General features: G+C 35.7%; 1 protein-coding gene across 1 annotated transcript; it reads right to left on the minus strand.

Annotated features, from left to right (window-relative positions):
• Window positions 1-18,224: 18,224 nt before the first annotated feature.
• LOC106833443 (olfactory receptor 4F3/4F16/4F29) lies at window positions 18,225-19,163 on the minus strand. Its single transcript, XM_014844633.3, has one exon. It carries the CDS (start codon window positions 19,161-19,163, stop codon window positions 18,225-18,227), a length of 939 nt encoding a protein of 312 aa, XP_014700119.1.
• Between the last annotated feature and the right edge of the window lie 6,991 nt (window positions 19,164-26,154).

Here is a 26,154-nt window from a genome sequence, read left to right on the forward strand (position 1 = left end):
TAAAAAAAGATAAACAACCCAATTAAAAAATGGACAAAGGACTTGAATAGATCTTTCTTCAAAGAAGATATACAAATGGCCTAGAAGCACTTGAAAAGAGGCTCAATATCATTAGTTATTAGGGAAATGCACATCAAAACCACAAGATATTACTTTATATCCACCGTGAGGCCATAATAAAAAAAAAGGGAAAATCATCAGTTGGCAAGGATGTGGTGAAATTGGAACACTTATACACTGCTGATGGGAATGTAAAGTGATGCAGCCACTTTGGAAACACTTTCAGTTTCTCAAAGTGTTAACAACATATAGTTAGCATATGACCCAGCAATTTCACTCCTGGTATTTACCCACAAGAACTGAAAACAGCTACTCAAAAATTTAAGCACATGTGTTCATAGCAGTACTATTCACAATAGCCAAAAGGTGGAAATTACCCAAATATACATCAACAGAGAAATGTATAAACAAAATGTGGTATATCCATACAATAGAATATTTTTCAAACATAAAAAGGAATAAAATACTGACACATGCTACAATGTACATGAAACTCAAAAATATACTGAATGTAAAAAGCCGGATATAAAAAGCTACATATTGTGTGATTCCATTTACGTGAAATATTCAGAATAGGTAAATCCATAGACCCAAAGAGCAGATTGGTAGTTGCCAGGGCCTTGGGGAAAAGAAGGAATGGAGAGTAACTGCTTAATGGTGTGTGGTTTCCATTTAGGGTGATTAAAATGTTTTGGAACCAGAGAGAGGGTGATTGTGAAACATTGCAAATGTACTAACTGCCACTGAATTGTTCACTTTAAAATGATGAACTTTACATTATGTAAATTTAACCTCAATTTTAAAAAGGCGAAATATATAAACACTCTGAAAACAGATAAAAATATATTCCTTAAACATAGAGAAAATGTTCAGCTTCACCAATAATAAGATAATGGCAAATTAAAACCACAATGAGATACCATCTCTCACACATAAAATTGGTTAAAATGCTAAAGCTCTTGTCAAGATTGTGGAGAAACAGTAAGGTGTATGTGGGAATGCAAAATAGTTCAACCTCTATGGAAGGGAATTTGGCAATATCCAACAATATTACATATGCATTAGTTTTCAACTCAACACTGTTAGGAATTCAACAATTCCACTGTTAGGAATTTACCCTGGAGGTACACCACCAAAGCTACAAAAATACATATGCAGTATTATTGTTATTGTAAAATATTGGAAACTACATGAATGTGCAAATATTGGAGATATAGGTTTAATGAGCTATGAAACATACACACAATGGAGTATGATGCAACTATAAAAAATTGAGAAAAGTTCTGTGACCAATAGGGAATGATTTCATAAGTGAAAAATACAAATGGAAAAAGAGAATGCATAATGCTCAAGTTTTGTGTAAGAAATAAAGAGAAATAAAACATATTTTGTTCAAAAAAGAGATGTAGCAAACATGTACCAGAATCTGATAGTTTATGTTATCTATGAGAGGTGGGAGGAAATGTGGTGGAAGGGATATAAGAGAGTGAGGCATTCCTCTAAGAATGCATAAGTTTGAATTTAGTCTTGTTACTCTTTTACATATTCAAAAATTAAAATTAATTTAACAAAGATAAGTTGTTAAAAGGCCCTGAAACTGAAAGCAAAGAGAAACAAATGAACCCAAATATATTTCAAATAGATGGCATAGCCGAACTGAAGGGTAAAAATAAGAACTAATCCAATCAACTATTTTTTTTATTTTTCTTCTTTTATTTATTTTTATTTTTTCCAATTAAGTTCTAAAGATAATGACTTGACTATACACCATTCACTTAAAAAATGAAATTTTTGTCTTCTTAACAATTACAGTACTTTTCTTTTTTATTGTGGTATGGATATAGTAATTCTGAAACAATTTTGTGTGCACTGTGAGATTAAGCAAATAGATAAACATATTTATGTTGTTAGGACTCAGTCTTGTCACTGAGAGAATGAAAAAAGAGAGATAAAATATGGAAAAGAAGAAGGCAAAAACAAGCCCACTGAATTGGATAGAATTGTTATGTAATCTCTCTCTCTCTCTCCTTTTCTCCCATACACGCATATACAAAGTGCAAAGAACAAGTACAAATAGCACTGTTGCTAATAATGGAAGTAGACTAAACTCAAAGAGCTAAAGACAACCCAAGAGAATTATGGATGACTAAAGCCAGAAGAACATCTAGTGGCTGAAGTGCACAAAGGTGGAGGGAAAGTCTGATGCTGTACCACACACAACTGGAACATAAAATATGAGAAGCATGAACCAAGGTAAACTGCAAATTATAAAGCAAGAAATGGAACACTTAAATATTGATGTGCTTGATGTTAGCAAACCAAGTGGACTGGAATGGAACACTTTCAGCCAGACAACTACAAAATGTTCTACTCTGGAAATAAACTCAGAAGAAATGGAGTAGCTCTAATACTGAGGCAAGATGTAGCACAGGAAATTAAGGACTATAATACAAGGTAAGACCAAATAATACCAATCAGTCTTCTGAGAAAACCTACTAGCATAAACATCATCCAAGTCTATGCTCCAGCTACAGATGCTGAAGAAGATGGAATTGAGTTTTTATACAAGTATCCAATAAGTATACAAGTATTGATCATACACCAAAACAAGACATCATGATAATTAAAGGTAACTGGAATGCAAAATTAGGAAATAAAGCAGAATCAAACATCATCAGAAAACTTGGACTAGGGGTCAGGAAAGAAGCAGAAGACCACCTCATGGATTTATGCAAAGTCAACAATCTGTCCATTTCAAATAAGTGCTTCAAGTAACCAAACAGACGACTGTATATGTACATAGGCATCATCAGATGGCCAATATAGTAATCAAATAGACTATGTAATTGGAAACAGCAGATGGAGAAGCTGTATTCCTTCTGCCAAAACAAGACAGAGCAAAGTGTGGTCCTGATCACAAACTGTTAATATCAAATATCAGAGTAGAGCTGAAGGAGAGCACTAAAAAATCATAGTGCCAAAAATAATGTAAACAATATTCTCAAAGAATTTAAAGTCCACATAAAAACAGATGTGCATTGTTAAACTTAGTTGACTGAGAACCAGAACTATGGACTGAAACCATAAATATTATTAAGGAAGAATGTGAAAAGACAATACCTGAAGTAAAAGAAAAGAAAAATTGAGATGGATGACAGAAGAAATTCTAAAAATTCTTAAGGGCAGGCAAGAAGCAAAAGTAAAAGTCAACAAAAGTAAGGTTAGAATCCTGAGTGCAATTTCCCAGAAACTATCATGTTGCTAGAGATAAAGAGAACTACTTTAATGGCCAATGCAAAGAGATTAAAGAAAAAAATATATATAAAAGGAAAAACAAGAAAGCAAGAAGTCTCTTCCAGAAGATTCAAGAAATTAAAGGAAAATTTAGACTTAGATTAGAAATGCTATATGACCAACAGGGAAGACCCTATCCAATCAGGGGAAAATAAAGGGAAGGTGGAAACAGTATACTGAAGGTCTATACAGAAGAGAAAAAAGGATGATGAGTTCCTTTGAAAAAGATGCATATGAAGAAGAACCCGTAATTCTAGAAAGCAAAGTGAAAGCTGCTCTAAAAGAACTGGAAAGAAATATGTCACCAGAGTAGATGGGACATCGGGAATTATTTCAAGCTACAGAGACTGAATCTGTCAAAATCCTAAGAAGAATATGCCAACAAATATGTAAAACAAAACAATGGCCTACAGTTTGGAAACACTCAATATATGTCCCAATCTCCAAGAAAGGAGATTCCAAGGAGTGCAGTAATTAGAGGACCATTCCTCTAATTTCCCATGCAAGTAAAGTGATACCAATGGTGCTGCAACAAAGGCTTTTACCTTATATGGAGCAAGAAATGTCTGATGTCAAAGCTGGATTTCAAAAAGGGGGAGGCACACAAGAGCTAATTGCAATTATTCATTGGCTACCGGAGTGCTCCAAAGAATTTCAGAAGATGTTAGATTATGTTTTATAGACTACTGTAAAGCCTTTGACTGCATGGATTATGAAAAGTTGTGGGCTGCTCTGAAAGAAATGAGCATGACTCAGCACTTGATTGTCCTCATGAGTGACCTGTATTGTGGACCAGAAACCACTGTCAGGACAGAATATGGAGAGACAGAATGGTTTCCTATAGGCAAAGGTATCAGATGAGGGTGTATTTTATCTCCCTATCTGTTTAATCTGTATGCAGAAGATACTATATGAAAAACTGGGCTAAACCCATATGAAGGAAGAGTGAAATTAGTAGAAGAAATATCAGAAATCTATGTTATGCAGACGACATCATCTTCCTAGCAGAAAGCAGCAATGACTTGACATGACTTCTGACAAAAGTGAAAGAAGAAAATCCCAAAGCACGATGGCATTTGAACATCAAGAAGACAAAAATCAGGGGGCCTATTCCATGGCATAGTGGTTAATTTTGGCACACTCTGTTTCAGCTGCCCAAGTTCATGGTTTTGGATCCTGGGCGTGGACTTACACCATTCATCAGCCATGCTGTGGTGGTGACCCACATACAAAATAGAGGAAGTATGGCCAAGATGTTAGCTCAGGGCTAATCTCACTAAAAGCAAAAAAGAGGAACATTGGCAACAGATATTAGATTAGCCTTGGGTGAGTCTTCCTCACCTCCCCAAACAAAAGCCATTTGAAAAGGAAAGGACTAAAATCATGACTACAGAAGAACCACACAACGTTAACATAGACAATGAAGATATTGAAATTGTTAAAGACTTTGTTTATTGTGGCTCAGTTATCAATTTAAATGGAGTCTGCAGCCAAGACATGAAGAGAAGATTGAGAGTTGGAAGGGAAGCAATAAAAGAATTAGGAAAGATCATCAAGTGTAAGGAAGTGTCATTAAAAACTAAGGCCAAGATTATCCACACTCTCATATTCCCAATTACTGTGTAAGGGTCTGAAAGCTGGACACTGAAGAAGGCTGACAGGAAAAAAAATGATTCATTTGAAATGTGGTGTTAGAGGAGAGCTCTATGGATACTCTGGGGTGCCAGAGAGATGAACAAGTGGGTCCTAGAGCAAATTGAGCCTGAACTATCACTGGAGGCAAAAATGATAAAACTGATGCTGTCCTTCTTTGGGCATCTCATGAGAGTCAGGATTCTTTGGAAAAGACAATAATAGTGGGAAAAGCAGAACACAGTAGGAAAAGAGGAAGATGAAATATGACATGGATTGACTCCATAAAGGAAGGCATAGGCATGAGTCTACAGGAGCTTAGTAGGACTGTTGATGACAGGACATTGTGAACATCACTTCATAATGTTGCCAGGAACTGGAACCGACTTGATAGCACATGAGAACAATACACACACGGACACACACACATATTTATATATATATATAAAGAGAGAAAGAACATTAACAGCTGCTAATCACAGAGGGGAAAGTTGTAATTATGCTTCCTGATCATTTGTCATCTTACCAAAAACGGGATCAAACACGAATTTGGTCAAACTTCTGGATGCAGCTGCCATTTGGATAAAATACAACAGTCAGTGAAAATGTTGAACTGGATTGAGAATCTGCAACCTGGAAAATTTGGAGTGTGGGAAATCAAGTGTCAAAGGCCCAAGTTTTTCAATAAATAAGTTATAAGGAAAAGAAAAAGGTTGGAAGGAAATTTTTATGTTAGAAGAGGTTTGAAAGACATGTCAAATGAAAAAAAATCAGCAAGACAACTATAGTGTCTTGGGATGCACATTTGGAAGATAAAGCTGTAAAAAAATGCAAGGAATCCTTACTATAACAGATTATACAGTAAGGTTGTGATTAGGACAAGTCATAGAGAACATTTCTGGGATGAGACACCTGACACATTTCTAAATCTTGACCTGGGTGATGATTACTTTATAAAAATTAATTACGCCATAAATTTGTTTTGTGCCATTTTCTGTATCATGTTTTATTTTTCCATTAAAAATAATAAATAAATCAAAGTGAAAGCATGGTGAACGAATGTCAGCACAAAACCTCCAACCTATAACTACCCTTGTCTGGAGACCTATATCCAACTACCATTGACAGAGGCGACTCCCATCAGTGCACATGTATTTTTAATACTGAAACACAACGAGCAGAGGAAATTTTGCTCCTCTGCTTTAGGGCATAAAACAACTGCAGCTTCAGGGATTCAAAACAGCTCTGAAAGTTTCTGTCTGTTGCATAATTCTCCTCTGTGCAAAGAGTTACACAAAATGCTGCCATTGTAAATGCAGTTAACTAACAGCACTAATTGTGCTTGGATAGTGACCAAGTGGGACTTCAGAGACTTGGTGTTGCCAGCCAGAAATCAATCTATTATGGGAATTGTCCCCTAGAATCATTTTGGTTTTCCCAGGGTAACTAACGGAAAGAGTAGTTAACGGGTCACTTGGGGGTGACATCTCTTTCTGTAAATTACCATTTTCTTCTCCTACTGAGATTTTTTATTTTGGCCATGAAGCCAAAAGAAAGCCCTTGAATAACAAAGAAAGTAGATGATAATTGAGTACAGATAATAGGGAAGGGAAAACAGCATCAACAATTGCAGCACTGCAATCATCCTCAGCCTTTGAATACTTGCTTCTCACAGTAAGCTTAAGGAGGTTCTGGCAGACCAATTCATTCTAGGTATTCTAGCTTTGAGTTTAAATTTGTAGTCAACCAAACAAAGCGAACTGTTACAGTCATTCCCAGACATCTGAGCTAACATATTGAATACAGAATCATTGCTTAGTACAATAATATCATTAAATGTGGCCCAAGTCAACGTTATATTCCTTCCATCCTTGTCCAACCCCCTTAGGATCCATTCCCATATATATGTTATAGATTTCTGTTGATATAAATATGTAAAATCTTGCAATTCTTTCAGTGTGTTTTACATCTTCTCATGAATCCCACTTTGTCCCTGACTTATTGGAGCTTTCTGGAACTAAAGTCTGGTTACAGGACTGGGAGCAATGTGAAGGAGCAGGAATTGAGGATTATCCGTATTCCCCTGTATGGCAACCAACTCAGAAGAGACATTACAGTTTCTTCAGATAAGCACAGACAAATCTCTTTAGATAAAGAATCTACCAGTAAAGGAGGATTGGGAGAATGTAGGGATTGATTTACTTTGGAACCTGCCAATATTCCTCATCTTATTTTCAATGTTTCAGCCCTTCTCAATCAATCCCATAACCTTAATTTAAGGGACAGTATGAAATTGTGAGTTCAGTTTACCTTGTAACTCAGTCGTCCACATATTCGAATTTTAGTTCCCCCAGAAGACATGATCCTGTAGTTACAAAAGTTAAAAGTTTCTGTCAGGGCAGTAATAGAGGCTTTCTGGTCCCTTGCTTGGTCTTGAGATGGGAACTTAAAGCCTTAAACTCATCATTCTGTTTCCTCAAGATGTCCCATGCACCTATAAACAACCAATCAAACTCATTAGACTCCTTATTTTTACTAAAATATTCTGACAGCAATTACTTGATCATCCGAAGCCTTACCTTCTATGGACACTCAACTGTGAGTGTCTATAGGTGATAATTGATGTAACTGTTTTGCCATTGCATGCTAAGGACTATCAGTATCCATTTTATTGCTGACAACAGGGTCATTAATACTTTTAAGTCTACCTTGATCAGAAAACTAATTCCAGATAATATAAAACAACTTTAGAGAATTCATTTTTTATTGAGGTGTAATCAACATATAATATTATACTAGTTTTGGGTGTACATTCTAATGATTTGGTATTTGCATATATTGCAAAATGATCACCACAATAAGTCTAGTTAACATCCATCACCACACACGGTTACAATCTTTTGTCTTGTGGTGAGAACTTTTAAGATCCATTGTCTTAGTAACTTTTAAACATACAATACAGTATTATTAACATTTTGCCCACCATCCACCCTCCCAGTCCCTGTCTCTGGCAACCACTAATTTGTCCTCTGTATTTATGAGTTCATTTCTTGGTTTATTTGTTTATTAGAGTCCACATATAAGTGAGATCATACAGTATTTGTCTTTTCTGTTTGACTTATTTCATTTAGATAATGTCCTCAAAGTCCATTCATGTTGCCACAAATGGCAAGATTTCCTTTTTTATGGCTGAATAATATTCCATTGCATACATACACCACATTTTCTTTATCCATTGGTGACATCATTCATTGATGGACACCAACACTGTTGTTTATTCTATGTCTTGGCTATTGTGAATAATACTGTAATGAACATGGGGGTTCACATATTTTTTTGATTTAGTGTTTTCATTTCCTTCAGATAAATACATACAAGTGGAATTGCTGGATCATATGCAATTAATTTTTTGAGGAACTTCCATACTCCTTTCCATAGTGGCTGCACAATTTACATTCACATCAGCAAAGCACAAAGTTTCCCCTTCCTCCACATTCTCACTAACTCTTGTTATCTTTTGCCTTTTTGATGATAACCATTCTTACAAGTATAACATGATATCTTATTGTGGTTTTGATTTGCATTTCACTGATGATTAGTGATGTTGAGCATCTTTTCATGTACTTCTTGGTCATCTGTATGTTTTCTTTGGGAAAATATTCAGATTCTCTGTTCTTCTTTTCCTTTTTTTTGGTGAGGCAGTTTGGCCCTGAACTAACATCTGTTGTCAATCTCCTTCTTTTTGAGGAAGATTGTCCCTGAGCTAACATCTGTGCCAACCTTCCTCTGTTTTATATGTGGGGCCCCACTACAGCATTGCTTTTTTTTTTTTTTTTTTTAAAGATTGGCACCTGAGCTAACAACTGTTGCCAATCTTTTTTTTTTTTCTGCTTTATTTCCCAAACCCCCTCGGTACATAGTTGTATATCTTAGTTGCAGGTCCTTCTAGTTGTGGGATGTGGGGCACCGCCTCAATGTGGCCTGAAGAGTGTTGCCATGTCCGCACCCAGGATCCGAACCCTGGGCTGCTGCTGCGGAGCACGTGAACTTAACCACTCGGCCACAGAGCTGGTCCCCACAGCACTGCTTGATGAGTGGTATTTAGGTCCACACCCAGGATCCAAACCCGCGTACCCTGGGCTTCTGAAGTGGAGTGTTTGAACTTAACCACTGTGCCACCGAGCCAGCCCCTCCATTTTTAAACCAGATTGTTTGGGGTTTTTTGCTGCTGAGTTCTATGAGTTCTTTATAAATTATAAATATTAACCCCTTATCAAATATATGACTTGCAAATATTTTCTCCCATTCCAGAGGTTACCTTTTCATTTTCTTGATTTTTCCTTTTGCTATAAAGAAGCTTTTTAGTTTGATACAGTTCCACATATTTAATTTTTCTTTTGTTGCTTGTACTTTTGGTATCATATGCAGGAAATTTCTGCCAAGACCACTGTCAAGGAGATTCTCCCCTATGTTTTCTTCTAAGAGTTTTATAGCTTCAGTCTTACATTTAAGTCTTTAATTTATTTTGAGCTAATTTTTGTACATGATGTAAGATAGGAATCCAATATCATCTTTCTGCATGTGGTTCTCCAGCTTTTCCATCACCATACGTTGAAGAGACTGTGATAATTTTCCTTATTTAGTTGAAAACAAAGTTAGACCCAAAGCTAGCATACATAGAATAATGTTGATCTGTCAGAACCTCCTTAGTTTACAGTGGAAAAAGGTATTCAAAGGCCAAGAAAGATTGCAATATTGCTCACTCATTTCCTTCCATGTTCCCCATGAAAATCCAGAGGACACTTCTTTAATAAAGGTTGTAAGAAATAAGTTCATGAAAGGAGTTCTAGCATTCTGGCAAAGCTCTATGATTGCTATTTGCTTTAGACCAGGAAAGACAGCACTGCTTTTGATCTTGGCTCTCTGAATTCAATGAGGATGATGAATTGCTGGAGTGGCAGTGTCCAAGTGGCAGCATTTAATAGCCAGACATAAAGTGGATGTCGTTACCATAACTGGTAAGAGAACCAAAGCAGTAATTAAAACAGTTTGACCTGACACTTTTGGCAGTGGATAATTAATCATGGTGTCTCTAGAACTGAAATAAGTGGGAAGCCTATTAAAGTCTTATTTGATTTGGATAAGCAGAAAATCTCTATGTCTGGTGATCAGAAATGTGGCAAATAATAACAGAGATTCACAACATCTCAACAATGTCCAGACCTGGGCCAGTTAGCAAATGCAGAGCCCTTTGCAGAAAAAAAAAAAGGACCCTGGGTCTCCTTGAAGAAGGACCACAGTACATGGCAAAACAATGTATACTGTAAATATTTCTCATAGTTTTCCTCAAAGTTATGATTGTTTACCAGAGTGATTGCACATTGGAGAAAGAGAAATAACCAGACTCTTGGAGAATTACTGGACAATAGCTCATAATTTATGTGAATTCCTGGAGACTTGAAATACTACTGTGGTCCACCAGTCAGAGAAGGGCCTGACAGAGTTCAAGTGGTGAATGAAATTTTCCTTGATTGTGTCTCAGAGTGGGCCCAGTGGGCCCCAACCCATCTGTGGTTATTGCAGGAGTTCTAGAATTCATAGTTGGAATAGACATACTCAGCAAATGGAATGTTCTCTGACACATTGGATATGAGCTATTATAGTATCAGTAGCCTAGTATAAGCCACTAGAACTGTCTCTACATACCAAAAGAGGAAACCAGGAACAATACCAAATTCCTGGAGCAATTTTTGAGACTAGTGATGCCATTGTAGAATTGAAAAATGAAGGGTTGGTGATTACTACCATATTCTTATTCACCTATTAGCTTGTGCAGAAGACAAATGGATCTTGGAGAAAGTTAAATAGGTGGTGACTTAATTGCAGCTTCTGTTCCAGATGAATTTAATTACCCTGATACCAGGTATACAACTATTAATCTGTCAAATGTTTTTTTCTCTATACCTGTTAGCAAGGATCATCATAAGCAGTTTGCTTTTAGCAGCCAGAGTGAAAGATAAACCTTCACTGTCCTATCTCAGCATTCCAAGTCCTGTGTAATAATCTAGTTTGCAGGGAACTTCATTACTTCTCCATTACAAAGTACATCATGATGGCTCATTATATTGTAAATATGTCAATTGGATCTGCTAAGCAGGAAGCAGCAACCACTCTAGATTCTTGGCAAGACATATATTTGTGCCATAGGGTGGAAAATAAATCACAAAAGTATTCAGGAGCTTGTCACGTCAGTGAAATTCCTAGGTGTACTGTGGTCTGAGGATGACCAAGATATCTTGTGCAAAGTAGACAAGTTGCTGCATCATATACTACTGTATAAAACACTAAGAAATAAGCACAATTCTCTGTGTCACTTAATATTTTGGCAGTAACATGTCTCATTTTTGGCAAGAGAATTCAATATAATAACCACGTAACCCAAAAGATTTCCAATTTTGAATAAGGCCTGGAATCAGAGAAGGCTCTACAGCAGTCCCAGACTGCTTTGAAAGCTGCTCTGACACTTGGTCCATATGATTCAGCAAATGCTATAAAGCATCTATGACATAAAGGGACACTGAATGGTGCCCTTGGAAGGTCTCTTTAGGAGAATCAAAACTCCAGACCTAAAGGGGGAGCATATATTTGCCATCTTCTGCAGACACTAAATCTACTTTTCAATACTAATCTACTTTTATATACTAATATACATTTGAGAAAGAACTTTTGACTTCCCTTCTGGGCCTCAGTAGAGAGTGAACACTTGAATAAGTGTCACAAAGATGCTGTGCAGCCTGAGCTTCACATCATAAACTTGGCATTGTGATCCATCAAGCTATAAAATTGAATGTGCACAGCAGTTCTCCATAATCATGTGGAAGTGGCACATACAATATTGGTACTTATCCCTTACAACTAACATCTTACATCAAAACATTTAACATCTCTGGATCTCAGACACAAATATTAGTAGCTTTGGTTTTCATCCTCACAACTGAAAACATCTCCCTCCAAATTTAAGATAGAGAATAAGCTAATACAATACTAATAGTTCTTTCTCTAATTATTATTTTGAGTGTCTCCTCAATTTATTTTTCCCCCATCCAGCACAGACCCATAGAGATTATGTTTTCTCTTTTACAAAGCATTCTTTACACACCACTTAATCATGGTGGCATTATCATACCAGATTCTATCCCTAGTGTTAAAATAATCAAGCACCCATAAATCACCACCAAGGGAGCATCCTACAGTTAAAAGTTTCCCAGTTACGGTTGTTTAGATTTACTTAGAAATAACTTAAGCAAAAATAAAAATACATATATTTTTAATTTAAGTAATCTCCCAAATAAACATTATTCCTAGCGACATATGGTTAAATTTGGGTACATCAAATTTGAAAACTGTATCAGAAAGTTCTTATACTTGGTGATTATTGAGAACAACAGAAGGTGAAGTTTAAGTTATACCTAAACTGCCTCTATATCTATCTCAACTTCTAGTGATCCTTCCTACCATGAAGTTGAGCACTGTTTACCAACTGAGTTTTTTGCTTGTGATCTTTTAATTAGTAGACTTTATTTTTTATAGCAGTGATAGTAAAAAGTGGGCAGCAAGTACAAAGTTCCCATGTAATCTGCCAACATACACACAACCCCAAACTCCCCCATCATCAACATCTCATGCTAGGTTTTGTTACAGTCAATGAAAAATATTGACATATCATTACTAACCGAAGTTCATAGCTTACATTAGGGTTCACTCTTGGTGTAGATTCTATAGCTTTTGACAAAGGTATAATGACATGTATACCCTTATAGCATCATACAGAATAGTTATACTGCCTGAAAAATGCCCTGTGCTCTACCTATTGATCTCTCTTTCCTTCTGCCCAACCACTGATCTTTTTCCTATCTCCACAGTTTCGCTTTTTCCAGAATGTCATATAGTTGGAATCATACAGTATGTAACCTTTTCAGATTAACTTATTACACTTGGTAATGCCTTTAGGATTCTTCCATGTCTTTTCGTGGCTTGATAATTCATTTATTTCTAGCACTGAATAATACTCCATTGTATGGATATACCACAGTATATTTATGTATCCATCTATCGAAGGGCATCTTGGTTGCCCAAAATGAAACCTCGATACTCTTTTTCATGATGGCTGTAGCAATTGACATTCTCACCAACAGTGTACAAGTGTTCTCCTTTACATTCTCACAAACACTCATTGTCTTTTGCCTTTTTGATAATAGCCATTCTAACAAGCGTGAAGTGATATCTCATTGTGGTTTTGATGTGCATTTCACCTATGGTTAGTGATATTGAGCACCTTTCACATACCTGTTAACCATTTGTGAGTCTTCTTTTGAGAATTGTCTATTCAAGTACTTTGTCCATTATTTAATCAGGTTATTTATTTTCATTTTGTTTAAATGTAGATGTTCCTTATATATTTAGATGGATATTAACCATTATTAGATGCTATGGTTTGTAAATATATTTTCTAATTCCATAAGTTGCTTCTTCAATCTGTTGATTGTTTTCTTTATTTTTTTTTACTACAGAAGCTTTTTACTTTTATACAATCCCACTCATCTATTTTTGCTTTTACTGCCTGTGCTTTTAGTGTCATATTAAAAAAATCATGGCTGAGACCAATGCAAAGAAGCTTTTCCCCTATGTCTTCTAATAGCAGTTTTAGAGTTTATATTTAAGTCTTTAATCCATTTTGAGTTTATTTTTATATATGCTGTGAGATAAGGATCCAATTTTATGTCTCTGCATGTGATATCCAATTTTAGCAACCTTATTTCTTGAAGAGACAACCCTTTCCCAATTGAGTATTCTTGGTGACTTTTCCAAAGGTTGGTCGACTATATATCTATGGATTTACTTTTGAGCTTGCTATTTTGATAAATTGGTCTATTCGTCTGTTTTTATGCCAATACCGTATTGCTTTGATTATTATGGCTTTGTAATATTGTTTGAAATCAGGCAGTGTGGTGCCACTAGCTTTGTTCTTCTTGCTCAAGATTGCTTTGGCTATTCAGGATCTTCTGTGGTTCCATATGAATTTTAGGATTTTTTTGTTCTATTTCTGTGAAAAAATGTCATTTTGATAGGGATTGCATTGAATCTGTAGATCACTTTGAAGATTGTGGACATTTTAACAACTTTAATTTTTCCAATCCATGAACAGAGGATACCTTTCTATTTACTTGTGTTTTCTTTAATTTCTTTCATGATCTTATAGTTTTTAATGTATAGATATCTCCTCTCCTTGGTTAAATTTATTCCTAAGTGTTTTGTGTTTTTCCATGCTATTGTAAATTATTATTATCTTAATTTTTTTCAAATAGTTCATTGTTACTGTGTGGAAATGCAACTGATTTTTGTATGCTGATTTTCTCGCAACTTCAATGAATTCTTTTATTACTTTTAACAGTTTTTTGGTGGAATCTTTAAGGTTTTCTCACATAACATCATGCCATCTGCAGAGACAATTTTATTTCTTCCTTCCTGATTTGGATGCACTTTTTAAATTTTCCTTACTTAATTGCTCTGGCTATTTCCATTACTATGTTGATTAATTGAGAGTGGGCATCCTTTTCTTTTTCCTGTTCTTAGAGGAAAATCTTTCAGCTTTTCACCATTAAGTATGATGTTAACTGTAGGCTTGTCATATATGCCCTTTACTATGTTGATGTATATTCCTTCTATACATAATTTGTTGACAGTCTTTATCATGGAAGGATATTATAATTGTTAAATGCTTTTACTGTATGTATTGAGATGATTGTATGAATCTTATCCTTCATTCTAATAATGTGATACATCACATTTATTAATTTGCATATGTTGTATCACCCTTTGCATCCTAGAGATAAAACCCACTTGATTATGGTGTATGATCAATTAATGTGCTGTTGAATTGATCCGCTAGTATTTTGTTGATGATTCGTGCATTTATGTTTGTCAAGAATATTGGCCTGTAGTTTTATTTTCTTGTAGTGTCATGGTCTAGCTTTGCTTTCAGGGTAATGCTGTCCTTCTAAAATGACTTTGGAAGTGCTCCTTCCTCTTTAATTTTATGGGAGAGTTTGAGAAGGATTGATGGTAATTCTTCTTTAAATGTTTGGTTGAATTGACCATGATGCAATTTGATCCTGGACTTTGTGGGAAAGTTGTTGATTACTGATTTAATCTCCTTACTCATTAGTGATTTATTCAGATTTGCTATTTCTTCATGATTCAGTCTTGGCAGGTCGTGTGTTTCTGGGGGTTTATCCATTTCTTCCAGGTGATCTAGTCTGTGAACACATAATTTTTCATAGTAATCAGTATGATTCTTTGTATTTCTGTGGTATCGTTTGTAATGTCTCTTCTTTCATTTATAATTTTATTTGTCTATTCCCCTTTATATTACTCTAGCAAAAGTTCTCTCTATTTTTTTAATCTTTTAAATAGAACAGCTTTTAGTTTTGTTGAGCTTTCTCTTATATTTCTACTCCCTCATTAATTTCTGGCCTAATCCTTATTATTTCTTACTTTCTTCTAACTTTGGGCTTAGTTTGTTCTTCTTTTCCTAGTTCTTTGAGATGTAAATTTAGATTGTTAATTTGAGATCTTTCTTTCTTCTTAATGTAGGCATTTATCACTACAAACTTCCCCTTAGAACTGTTTATGTTGCATTCTAAGTTTTGTTTTGTTGTGTTTCCTTTTTCCTTTTTTGTTTGTCTCAATTTATTTTATTTCCCTTTCGATTCCTTATTTCCTTATTTATTTATTTATGTGAGGAAGATTAGCCCTAAGTTAATAACTGTTGCCAATCTTCCTCTTTTTGCTTTAGGAAGACTGTCATTGAGCTAACATCTATGCCAATCTTCCTCTATTTTGTATGCAGGGTGCCATCTCAGCATGACTTGATGAGCGGAGCATAGATTCATATCCAGGATCTGAACCTGTGAACCCTGGGCACTGAAGCAGAGTGCACAAACTTAACCACTATTCCACTGGGCTGGCCCCTTTTTGATTAATTTTTATTTCCTTTTTGACTTCTTCTCTGATCAATTGCTATTTCAGATGTGTATTGTTTAATTTCCACATATTTCTGAATTTTCCAATCTTCCTTCTATTACTGATTGCTAGTTTCATACTATTGTGGTCAGAAAAGATACTTGAAATTATTTCAATCTTATTTAATTTAATAAGACTTGTTTGGGGCTTAACATATGATCTGTCCTGGAGAATGATTTGTGTGCACTTGAAAAGACTGTGTATTGTGCTACAGCTGGATAGAAATTTCTGTACATGTCAGTTAGGTCCATTTGGTCTATACAATTGTTCAAATCCATTGTTTCATTGTTGATTTATATCTGAATGATCTATCCACCATTGAGAGTGGGGTATTGAAGTCCCCTACTATTATTGTATTTCTATCTATTTCTCCCTTTATATCTGTCAATATATGCTTTATAAATTTCTGGCCTCTGATGTTGGATGCACATTACTTACAATTGTTATATGCTCTTAATGAATTGACTCCTTTATTATAATATAATGACCTTCTTTGTCTCTTGTGACAATTTTTGATTTTAAGTCTATTCTGTCAAACAGAAAAATAGTCACTCCTGTGTTCTTTTTATTACCCTTTTCTATGGAATATCTTTTTCCATTCCTTCACTTTCAGCCTGTGTGTCTCCTTAAAGCCAAAGTGAATTTCTTATAGGCAGCATATAGGTGGATCTTGGTTCTTTTCCATTTGGTCATTCTGTATCTTTTGACAGGAGAATTTAATCTATTTACATTTAAAGTAGTTATAGATAGGTCAGAACTTATTATTACCATTTTGCTCGTTATTTTCTGACTGTTTTGTAGTTCCTTTCTTTCTTTCTCTCCTGTTATCTTCCATTCTGATTGGATGATTTTTTTTTGTAGTGGTAAGCTTTGATTCCTTCCTCTTTATATTTTGTATATCTGTTGCAGGTTTTTTATTTTTGTTTGTCATGAGGCTTACAGAACATATCTTACAGTGATAATAGAATATTTTTAGGTAATAACAACTTAACTTTGATCACATACAAAAATTATACACTTTTACTTCTCCCTCCCCCATGTATACACTTTATGTTATCAACTTCACAATTTACATCTTTTCATTTTATTATTGTAGTTAGCTATTTTTATTACTTTTGCCTTTTAAGGTTGAAAGTGATTTGTACACTACTATTAAAGTATTAGTATATTTTGTATTTCACTATATTTACCTTTACCAGTGAGTTGTATACATTAATATTTTTTGTCATGCTAATTAGAGAAAACTCAAGGCCCAGATGACTTTCTTGGTGAATTCTATCAAACATTTAAGAAAGAAATCGTATCAATTCTTAAAAAACTCCATAAATTTAAAATTAAGAAATACATTATAAAAGGCCAGCATTACCCTGATACTAAACTTGAAAAAACCATTTTACAAAATCCAACATCCATTCCTGATTTTGAAAACTTTCAGCAAACTTAATAGAAACAAACTTCCTCATCTTAATAAAAGGCATCTATGAAAAACTATGAAAATATATAGTTAGTATCACACTTAAAAATGAAAGACCGAATACTTTTCTCATAAGATAGGAACAAGTCAAGGACATCCACTCTAACCACTTCTCCTTAGCATTGTACCATTTGATCTAGTAAGTGCAATAATAAGGCAACAAAAATCAATAAAATGGTCCATAGTAGAATAAAAGAAGTAAAATATCTTTATTAGCTGACAGCATGAATATCTATGAAGAAAATCCTACTTAATCTATAAAAAATTAGTAGAAGTAATAGGTTTTGCAAGTTTGTAAAATACAGCGTCAATAAACAAAATAATCTTTTATATTTCTGTATATTAGCAATAGCAATTGTAAATTGAAATGAAAAACACCATTTAAAATGGCATAAAAAAATTGAAATACTTAGGGATAAATCTCAAAAAGATATGCAAGACCTGTTCACTGAAAGCTATATCACATTGCTGAAAGAAATTGAATGGGACTTGCATAGATAGGTATACTGTATTCATGGTTCACTCTTCACAAGACATAAATACATTCGTACGTTAAAAATTACGTTTCAGATATGATGATATTCAAATCAATATTTAATGCCTCAAAGTTCCTGAGTTTAAAATATCAAAGATAGAAACAAAAGGCTACACCATGGTTAGTGAGAAGTCTTTATCATATAATTTATGAGATCTTTCTGTAAGTCACTAACTGTTTGCATACTCTCTTCATTGCTGCCTTCATCTCTTTATTCCTGAATGTATAGATGACTGGATTCAGAAAAGGAGTGAGAACCGCATCAAGAATAGCAAGAAACTTGTCCATCTGTGAATTGGGGTGTGGCCATGTATAGACAAACATGGTTGGACCAAAGAACAAAAGGACCACGGTGATGTGAGCTGATAAAGTGGAGAGGGCCTTGGATGAACCACCTGAGGAATGCTTCCAAACAGTAAACAGGATGAAGATGTAGGAGATGAGAAGTATAAAGAAAGAACCAACACAGATAAACCCACTGTTGACAGTGACCATGAATTGCAATCTGTAGGTATCTGTACAGGCCAGTCTGAGGACACGAGGAAGGTCACAGTAAAAGCTGTCTAACACATTAGGACCACAGAAGGGTAGATTAACAATAAATGCTAGTTGGAACAGTGAGTGGCTGATACCAAGGGCCCAGGCAGCAGCCAGGAACAAAATGCACATTTGTGGGCTCATGATAGTCTGATAGTGGAGAGGCTTACATATGGCAACATATCTGTCAAAGGCCATGGCTATGAGTAGCACCATCTCCACACCACCAACGACATGGATGAAGAAGATCTGAGCAATGCAGCCTCCAAATGAAATGACTTTGCGCTTTCTGAAAAGGTCATAAATCATCTTGGGTGAGGTGACAGAGCAGGCTCCCAAGTCAATGAAGGAGAGACTGGCCAATAGGAAATACATGGGGGAATGTAAATGAGGATCAGTGGTCACAGAAAACACAATGAGGATGTTTCCAGTCAGGCTTGCCACATAGAGCACAGAGGAGAAAACCAGGAGGAGAAGCTGCATCTCCCATGAATGTGTGAGTCCCAGAAACACAAACTCAGACACAATAGAGTGATTCCCTCCATCCATTGATCCAACCAACTGGGCTGATGCTGAAATTATGAGAACTAAGAAAATGAGGAGATAATTGTGATTATGGAGATGATAATACATCATAGAATTACTGATGTTTCATCATTCTCCTTAGGAATGACAAGCATATAGTTGTCCAGTTCCTCAAATATGAAAAAGCAAAAACCAAAAATCAACATAATATTATCACAATGTGTGAGCTGCAACATATTTTACCAATTACCAACACTCTCGCTGCAATGTTCTGTTCTCAAATTAACAGATTAAGCAAGAACAAGATGGCTGAGCAAGCATTAGACTGTAAATCTAAAAAAGGTCTAGAATGAACTGAATATGATAATTAGTTTAAACTAAAACAAATGATTTCGACTCATTAGAGATGCATGAAGGTTCATGATGTTCATCAGCTGTTTAAATTACTTCTGATATTGGCTATTCCTCATTTCCAACATATTCCATTTCACCTTCGGTATATTCTCATAATCCACTTCTCCCCCAGTTTGCTTTCACAATTCGCTGACAGAAAGTAGGGATGAGAGGAAAACGATTAACAAATGGATTGTCACCTGGAGTGAGAGGTGCCTGAGACATGAGTTGTGACTGATTTAGGATAGGCCGAAGATTGAGACTATGAATAAAGAGATCAGGATATGTCAAATTAGAGAGCCTGCAAGTATAGTAGAACAGGGGAAGCATGTGGACTCTAATAAGGAATAGAACAACCACTACTTTCCACCATGCTTTATCATGTTCACTGCTATTCTAGGTGCCTCTTCTTCTCACCATATTTTTCATAATTACGAAGCCCTAAAATGGCTTCAAGACACAGTGAGACATTCATAAGGAGCCTATGCCACCTAGTTAGTCAAAGCTTTCTTCAGGCCTAACAAATGTGTATTTGGGAGATTTCATCAGAGTTTCTGCCAAGACACATGCCTAAAGTCACCACCAAGAATATAAAATATCGGTTTGAACAAATTTTCTCTGTCCATACACAGGAACGTATTGAGGGGCAGCACTTGGAATAGTTGGGATATTAAGCTTTAATTCAACAGTGCCTCAGCCTCCCTTTGGTGTCACCTTTTATGTCTATTGGCATCCCCCAGCCCTTTGAAGTACTCAGTACTGGCTGCAGGGTAACCTCTTCTGCTATTTGATGTTAGCCTGCTTACTGTGACTGAAATCCATTCAGATGTTTTACCTTCAGGGTAATTTGCATTTTATACTCTCGATTTATTATGATAAAATAAGAGAAATGTTAAACATTAAGAAGTCACATTTTAGGAGGGCAGATGAGCTTTCTTCTTGATCTTAAACCATAAATGATGTGACACTGTAGATTTAGTCCTTTAATATGGATTGTATTTATATGTGAAGTGGAGGGTGAGCAGAGAACAGTGTTATGTTTCTCTGTGTCCACATACCCACCTCAATCATTCCCTGTAATAGAGAGATGTTTCTGAAAACACTTAACAGAAGTTAATCACTTTAGGAGTTGACAAAATACAGTAGAACAGGTATACTGACACCATTCATTTTTGCAGCTGTGATCCAGACCTTCTCACACAGAGGACCATCTGTCTGATGCCTTCATTCATCCCAGACTGCAAAATTCCCAGAGGCTGTCACTGTGTCCTGACTCCAATTCTGGGTCACCATCGCTGGCGTGAATCACCTTCTTTTCTCACCTACAAATAGTGAATATACTGTCACTTCCTGAGCCACTAGTCCATAGTCTTAGGGTGCACATTTTCTATTATCAGAAACCTGGGGCCTGGAGTAGGGGGCAGAAAACAACCGCTTATGCTGCTCATCAGGGCAGGAGAGTCAACACAGGAGAGGACTGATGGGATGAACATACATGGGAGGCGATGGAGGCACTGGTGAGGGGGCCAGGAAACCCACTAATTGTTGAAAAACATCCAAGTTCTTAGTGAAGAAAAGCTCATGTCCCAAGTGTTATGAGATGAGAATTCTCATGGAATTATATAAAGACCATTTACTCCAGCTGGTCATCATTCAGATGAAAAACATGAGCTCCAGCAAAGTAAACCGAGTTTCCAAGATTCACACAATTGGCAGCACGGGGTACCAGAACCTAGGTCTCTTGATTCCTATTCCAGAAAGACAAGCCCTAGAGAAAATAAGGGAGTAAAAAAACAAAAAAACCCCCTCAAAATAGTGATTTTTCCTGGGTAAAACCAAACTAACCAGAGACATTCATACAAAGTATCCATTATTAATACTAAATTATTACATAGCAAGCTAACAATAAATAAATATTATATAAAATGTGTGCAAAATTAAAGATTACTTGACTGGTTCAAAGCAATTTATAGTTGAGAAACTGATTATTACTATTATGATTTGTATACTGATTCTTTGTATTTTGCTGGTTATGTAACTGGTCATCACAACTGTAAATAGCTTAACTTGATGTTTGTAAAAAGCCCGTCCTTTTGGCCTTTCTAAACTTCATTATCCCCAAAAGTCAATTAAAATCACAATTACTTCTTGTAGCTTTGATTGGCAATTTTCCTTCATACTGATTTGTTATCTTGCTAATTCCTATAAGTCAAAGGATTAAGAAAACAGTTGAAAACACATGAATTACACACATAAAAAATACAATCTAATGTGGTATGCATGTCAAGCGAAGAGTAAGATGAATACTTGGTGAGGTTTGGGGGGAAAAATTGCTGTAGATGACATTCAAGGGCAGAAGAAACCTAGCATCAGCAAAAGCATGTGGGGAAGGCTATGCCAGGGCCAAAGATATTGATCTGGCCCTTCTGGAATTAGTGAAAATTGAAAGGAAAAGAGAAGGAAGAGATATGTAATGTATGGGAAATACCTTGAATTATATAGTATGAAGGTACTCATTAATATTAACTATCATTATTCGTGTGTATATAGCCCATACCATATACCCAGGCACCTATGGAAAGTTAGTAGGTAGTTCCTGGTTGGGATGTTAGATTAGTAACTCATGAATAGAGTAAGGTCATGCCTTCAGTTCAATAATCTTTATTATTCTTGATTCTCTCCTCTCTTGGTCATCTTTTCCAATAATTACAATATGCATAAGGGAAAATTTTTCATTTAAAAATTTATAATAGCTGTGAGTAGTAGTCTCCCAGTGAGTAGGCATCTAAGGCTTTACACCATACTACTTGGAGATTAGATAGCATTTAATCTCTAAACCTACAGCCAACACTCAATTTATTTTGCTAAAGTCTAATGAATAATCTGAAATACAGAAAAAAATAAAGCAGAGAGATGGGAGAAAAGATGAAGTTTTAAAATATGGTAAAGGTGGGGAAAGGGGACATAAAGATATGCACAATGATAAAAGAAAGAAAAAAGAAGGCGTCAAAGAATAGAGAAGGAGCTGAACACAGTTCAGGTAGTATGAAATATGGTAGCCACTTGTTTCTGAGAATCCAAGTTAAAGATTTGAACATCAATCTCTCACCTTTAATTCATTGATTCAGGGCTGCTCCTGACTTTGACATTGGGTTGCACTTAAGGAAGGAGAGAAAAGGCAGATGCTTCTATTACCTGCCCTGTCAAACTCAAGAGTTTCTGTGAAAATCACACATGATAATGAATGGAAATATCGCCTTTTATGCAACATGATGATATACATGTGTAATTCTGTGTAAAGATTTTAACTGTTATTATCATTTGAGGAGTCTACCATATACTAAGCAGGAGAAGGAGGTATGAAGAACAACAGACAACAGGCACATGAAATTCTCCCTAGTGTGTTTCCTGTGTGTTCTGGCATCCCAGGAGGGTTCTCTGTCCAGTTGGCTTCTACTGCTGAAGGTCACAGTACAGCTATTTCCAAAGCTGTGGTTCTTCTACATGGTGGAGTTATCACCTGCTATATGCTCACATTCAAAAGTCCAGAAACCATTTCAAAATTTTCATTTCTATCTTCTTCAACCCTAAAAATACAAAAATTCACAGGTTGACTTTCATATATTGTAATAGAACAGTTAATAGCTTGGGCTTTGACATCAATCAGGCTTATTTTTGAATCTAGGCTCCACCACTTACTTGCTATGTGAGTATGACAAAGTTACTTAACCTCTCTGAACTTCAGTTTTCTCATAAATAACATGGAGATAATACCTTCCTTTCAGGCTATTATGAGAAATAAATGATTTAATATATATAAACATACCTAACCCTATACCTAGGATATAGTATGGCACAATAAATGGTATCTGTTATATATTGGAGACTACATGAGTGACTTTCAAGTATAAATATAATTCCTCAAATTTCTGGATCTGCCATTAGTCTAAAGTATTGAAATTAGACTTGATTTTAGGTATAGCTTTCATGTCTATACTTGCATCCAGTCACTTACGTACATTTCTCAAATAACAATTTTCCTTCTAAGTGGAGGTACTAATCAAAGACTACCCGAGGGAGGCAGGAAGAAGCTTTGTGCTCTGATCAGGCTGTGCCCCTTCCACCAGTGCTATCCCCACAATCCGAAGCTATAAATTTCAATTCCCCACATAAGAAAATTAAGTTTTTCTGATCACTTCATATTACACTGGATATTTGCCTTGTCATTAGGGATAAGACAGAGGAGAGAAGGGAGAAAGCGCCAACATAGGTGCTTCAAGGGATTTCTGAAGCCTGTGCCCATCCAGGCGCCAATTTGTGTTGCTCTGCCAAAGCAAGGAAGCCAAAACACACAATACCAGCTGCTGAGGAAAGCAGACCTTTCTCCTAAACTGCCTTTTTCATGAGTCATACAGAATTTCTTCAGTTTTTACCTCCACTTTAATTGTACCAGTGGAGAAAGCAGATGCAGTTTAGTCATATTATAAAGTGAGATGGTTATTCAAGACCAAAGTCTTAGTTATGTCCTATTCCCATTCTTAACTTCTCATTTATTTATTTTGTTAATTTAAAATGGATGTGCTTAGTATGTGCTAGATTTCAAGATAGAACAATGTTGCACAAAGTCAGTCTTTGTCCAACATGTATAGAAAGATACATCAGGCATTGTATGATGCATGTCATAGAAGTGGAATAGACTCTCTAATCTATGAAAAGAGTGGAAAGAGATAACTATAGTGATGAGAAAAGGCAGCATAGCATAGGTAGCATTTGTATATAGCTTTAACAGATGATAAATATTACAATACATAAACATAGGATCTAAAGAAGTCATTTTAAGTAGATGATAAAATCTGAAAGATAGGTAATTTTGGCATTCACTGGGTAATGGCAAAGCATGCGGATTGTCTACAGCATAAATATTGTTTTTGAGAACAGAAGAAAATAAAATGAGAAAGATGGTAGAGATTAGTTCGTACTTAACATTGGGAACTGATTTAGATATTTAAGAATTATTAAATAAATATAGGGAGTCAATGAAGGAGTGGGTGCAAGGAACTGATGATGAGGCCAGTAACTAGGGAAGATGCTCCACCTATAAGTGTGATGGGTCAATCAGTGGAAAGAAACAATGGATATAGGGAGTCCTCAAGATAATGATGAAATAAAGCAGATCTGGGGGGCTACAGAGATGCACTAGGACTACACAGTTTTAGCTGTAGATGCAGAAAGCAGAAATACTGAGTAGTAAAAACCCAAAGGAATTGGTGACTGATTAAAGTTGGAGTGAACATGAAGAGAGTGAAGTCAAAGATGACACCACAATTTGAGCAAGAATGTTTCAGACAATGGTGGATCAATTTTTAAAAATAAGAAAGTTGGACATGGAATTTGTGAGGGTAGAGAAAACAGATGTTCACTTTTCTATTAGGCAATTGGACTTTCAGATACTAATGAGATGTCCAGGTGGAAAAGTGAGACAGAATATATGGAAAGAAGTATAGATTCAAGGTGTAATTGCATAGTAATCCATAAAAGAGTAATAAGTAAATGTATAATAAGATCCCTGAAGGAGAGAGCATAGAGAAAAAATGAAAAATAAAATAAAATAATACAGACTGTTATACTGATATTGTGAAGGGAGGCAAAGGAACCAACAAATTAAGCAGAAAAATCACAGAGGTTGGAGGACAACCAGCGTTGGGCCAGAGAAGACAAGAGAGAAGAGCATATCAAGAATGAAGGAGGAAAACAGAGAAGAACGGGAGGAATAGAGAAATTTTGTGACAACTAAGAAAGTGGGATGATAGAGTGAAGAAGAAGAAACAGAAGAATATTGATATCTCAATTTTCTTACATTTTCTACTTTGTAAATGGGCAGTTTTGGCCTGGTATCTCATAGACACACATTATAAATATTAATTGGGTTCATTAATCAATGAATAAAATAATAAATGATAGAGTTAACAAAGAATGAATTAGTGAAAAATCTCCAATAGGGGCTAGATGACTAAGTTTTTATAGAACCTACATGCCACTCTGTTGTGGCACACACCAGTAATGTTCAGCAGTTTGAAATCAATTGAAAAGAGTTAGGATGACAAGGACTGAGAAATGGAATGGCGGGTGAGACAGACGTTAACAAAAGGATGAAAGGTGTCTAGGGATCAGATAGACTGACCAGGTGGCCAGGCTGACCATAAATAACAGGCCAGAAAGAAAAGCATATGAGATAAAAAAAATAAAAAAAAAAAATAAGACTAAACAGTTGAGAAACATGAAAAGGAAGATAAGTAGCTACAAGATAAACTCTGAGTCTCCCCTGATATTCTTTTTAAAGCTTTATTCTCATTGTTTTAGTCCTAGGTGTGCACTTTCCCCTACTCATACCCTCAAGTACCCATACACAGTGGCTGTCCTTCACGGGCCTGCTTTCTGCTCCGTCCTCCGTCTCTAGTCCCAGCACAACCTGCCATATAGAAGGCTGACATCACAGAGAGTTGTGGAAAGCTTAACTTTTGCATTCTTGGAACAGCAAAACCTAGGCTTGCTGATTTATTCACTATAGATTTTATTTCTGTCCCTCCTACCTACCTGTTTTGCCAAGAAAACTGAGAGAACA

Source organism: Equus asinus, chromosome 2, assembly GCF_041296235.1.
Source record: "Equus asinus isolate D_3611 breed Donkey chromosome 2, EquAss-T2T_v2, whole genome shotgun sequence".
NCBI lineage: Eukaryota > Metazoa > Chordata > Mammalia > Perissodactyla > Equidae > Equus > Equus asinus.

Bases quoted from the DNA above. Each gene is read 5' to 3' on its own strand.
- LOC106833443 (XM_014844633.3), bottom strand. From the start codon at position 19,163: ATGGATGGAGGGAATCACTCTATTGTGTCTGAGTTTGTGTTTCTGGGA.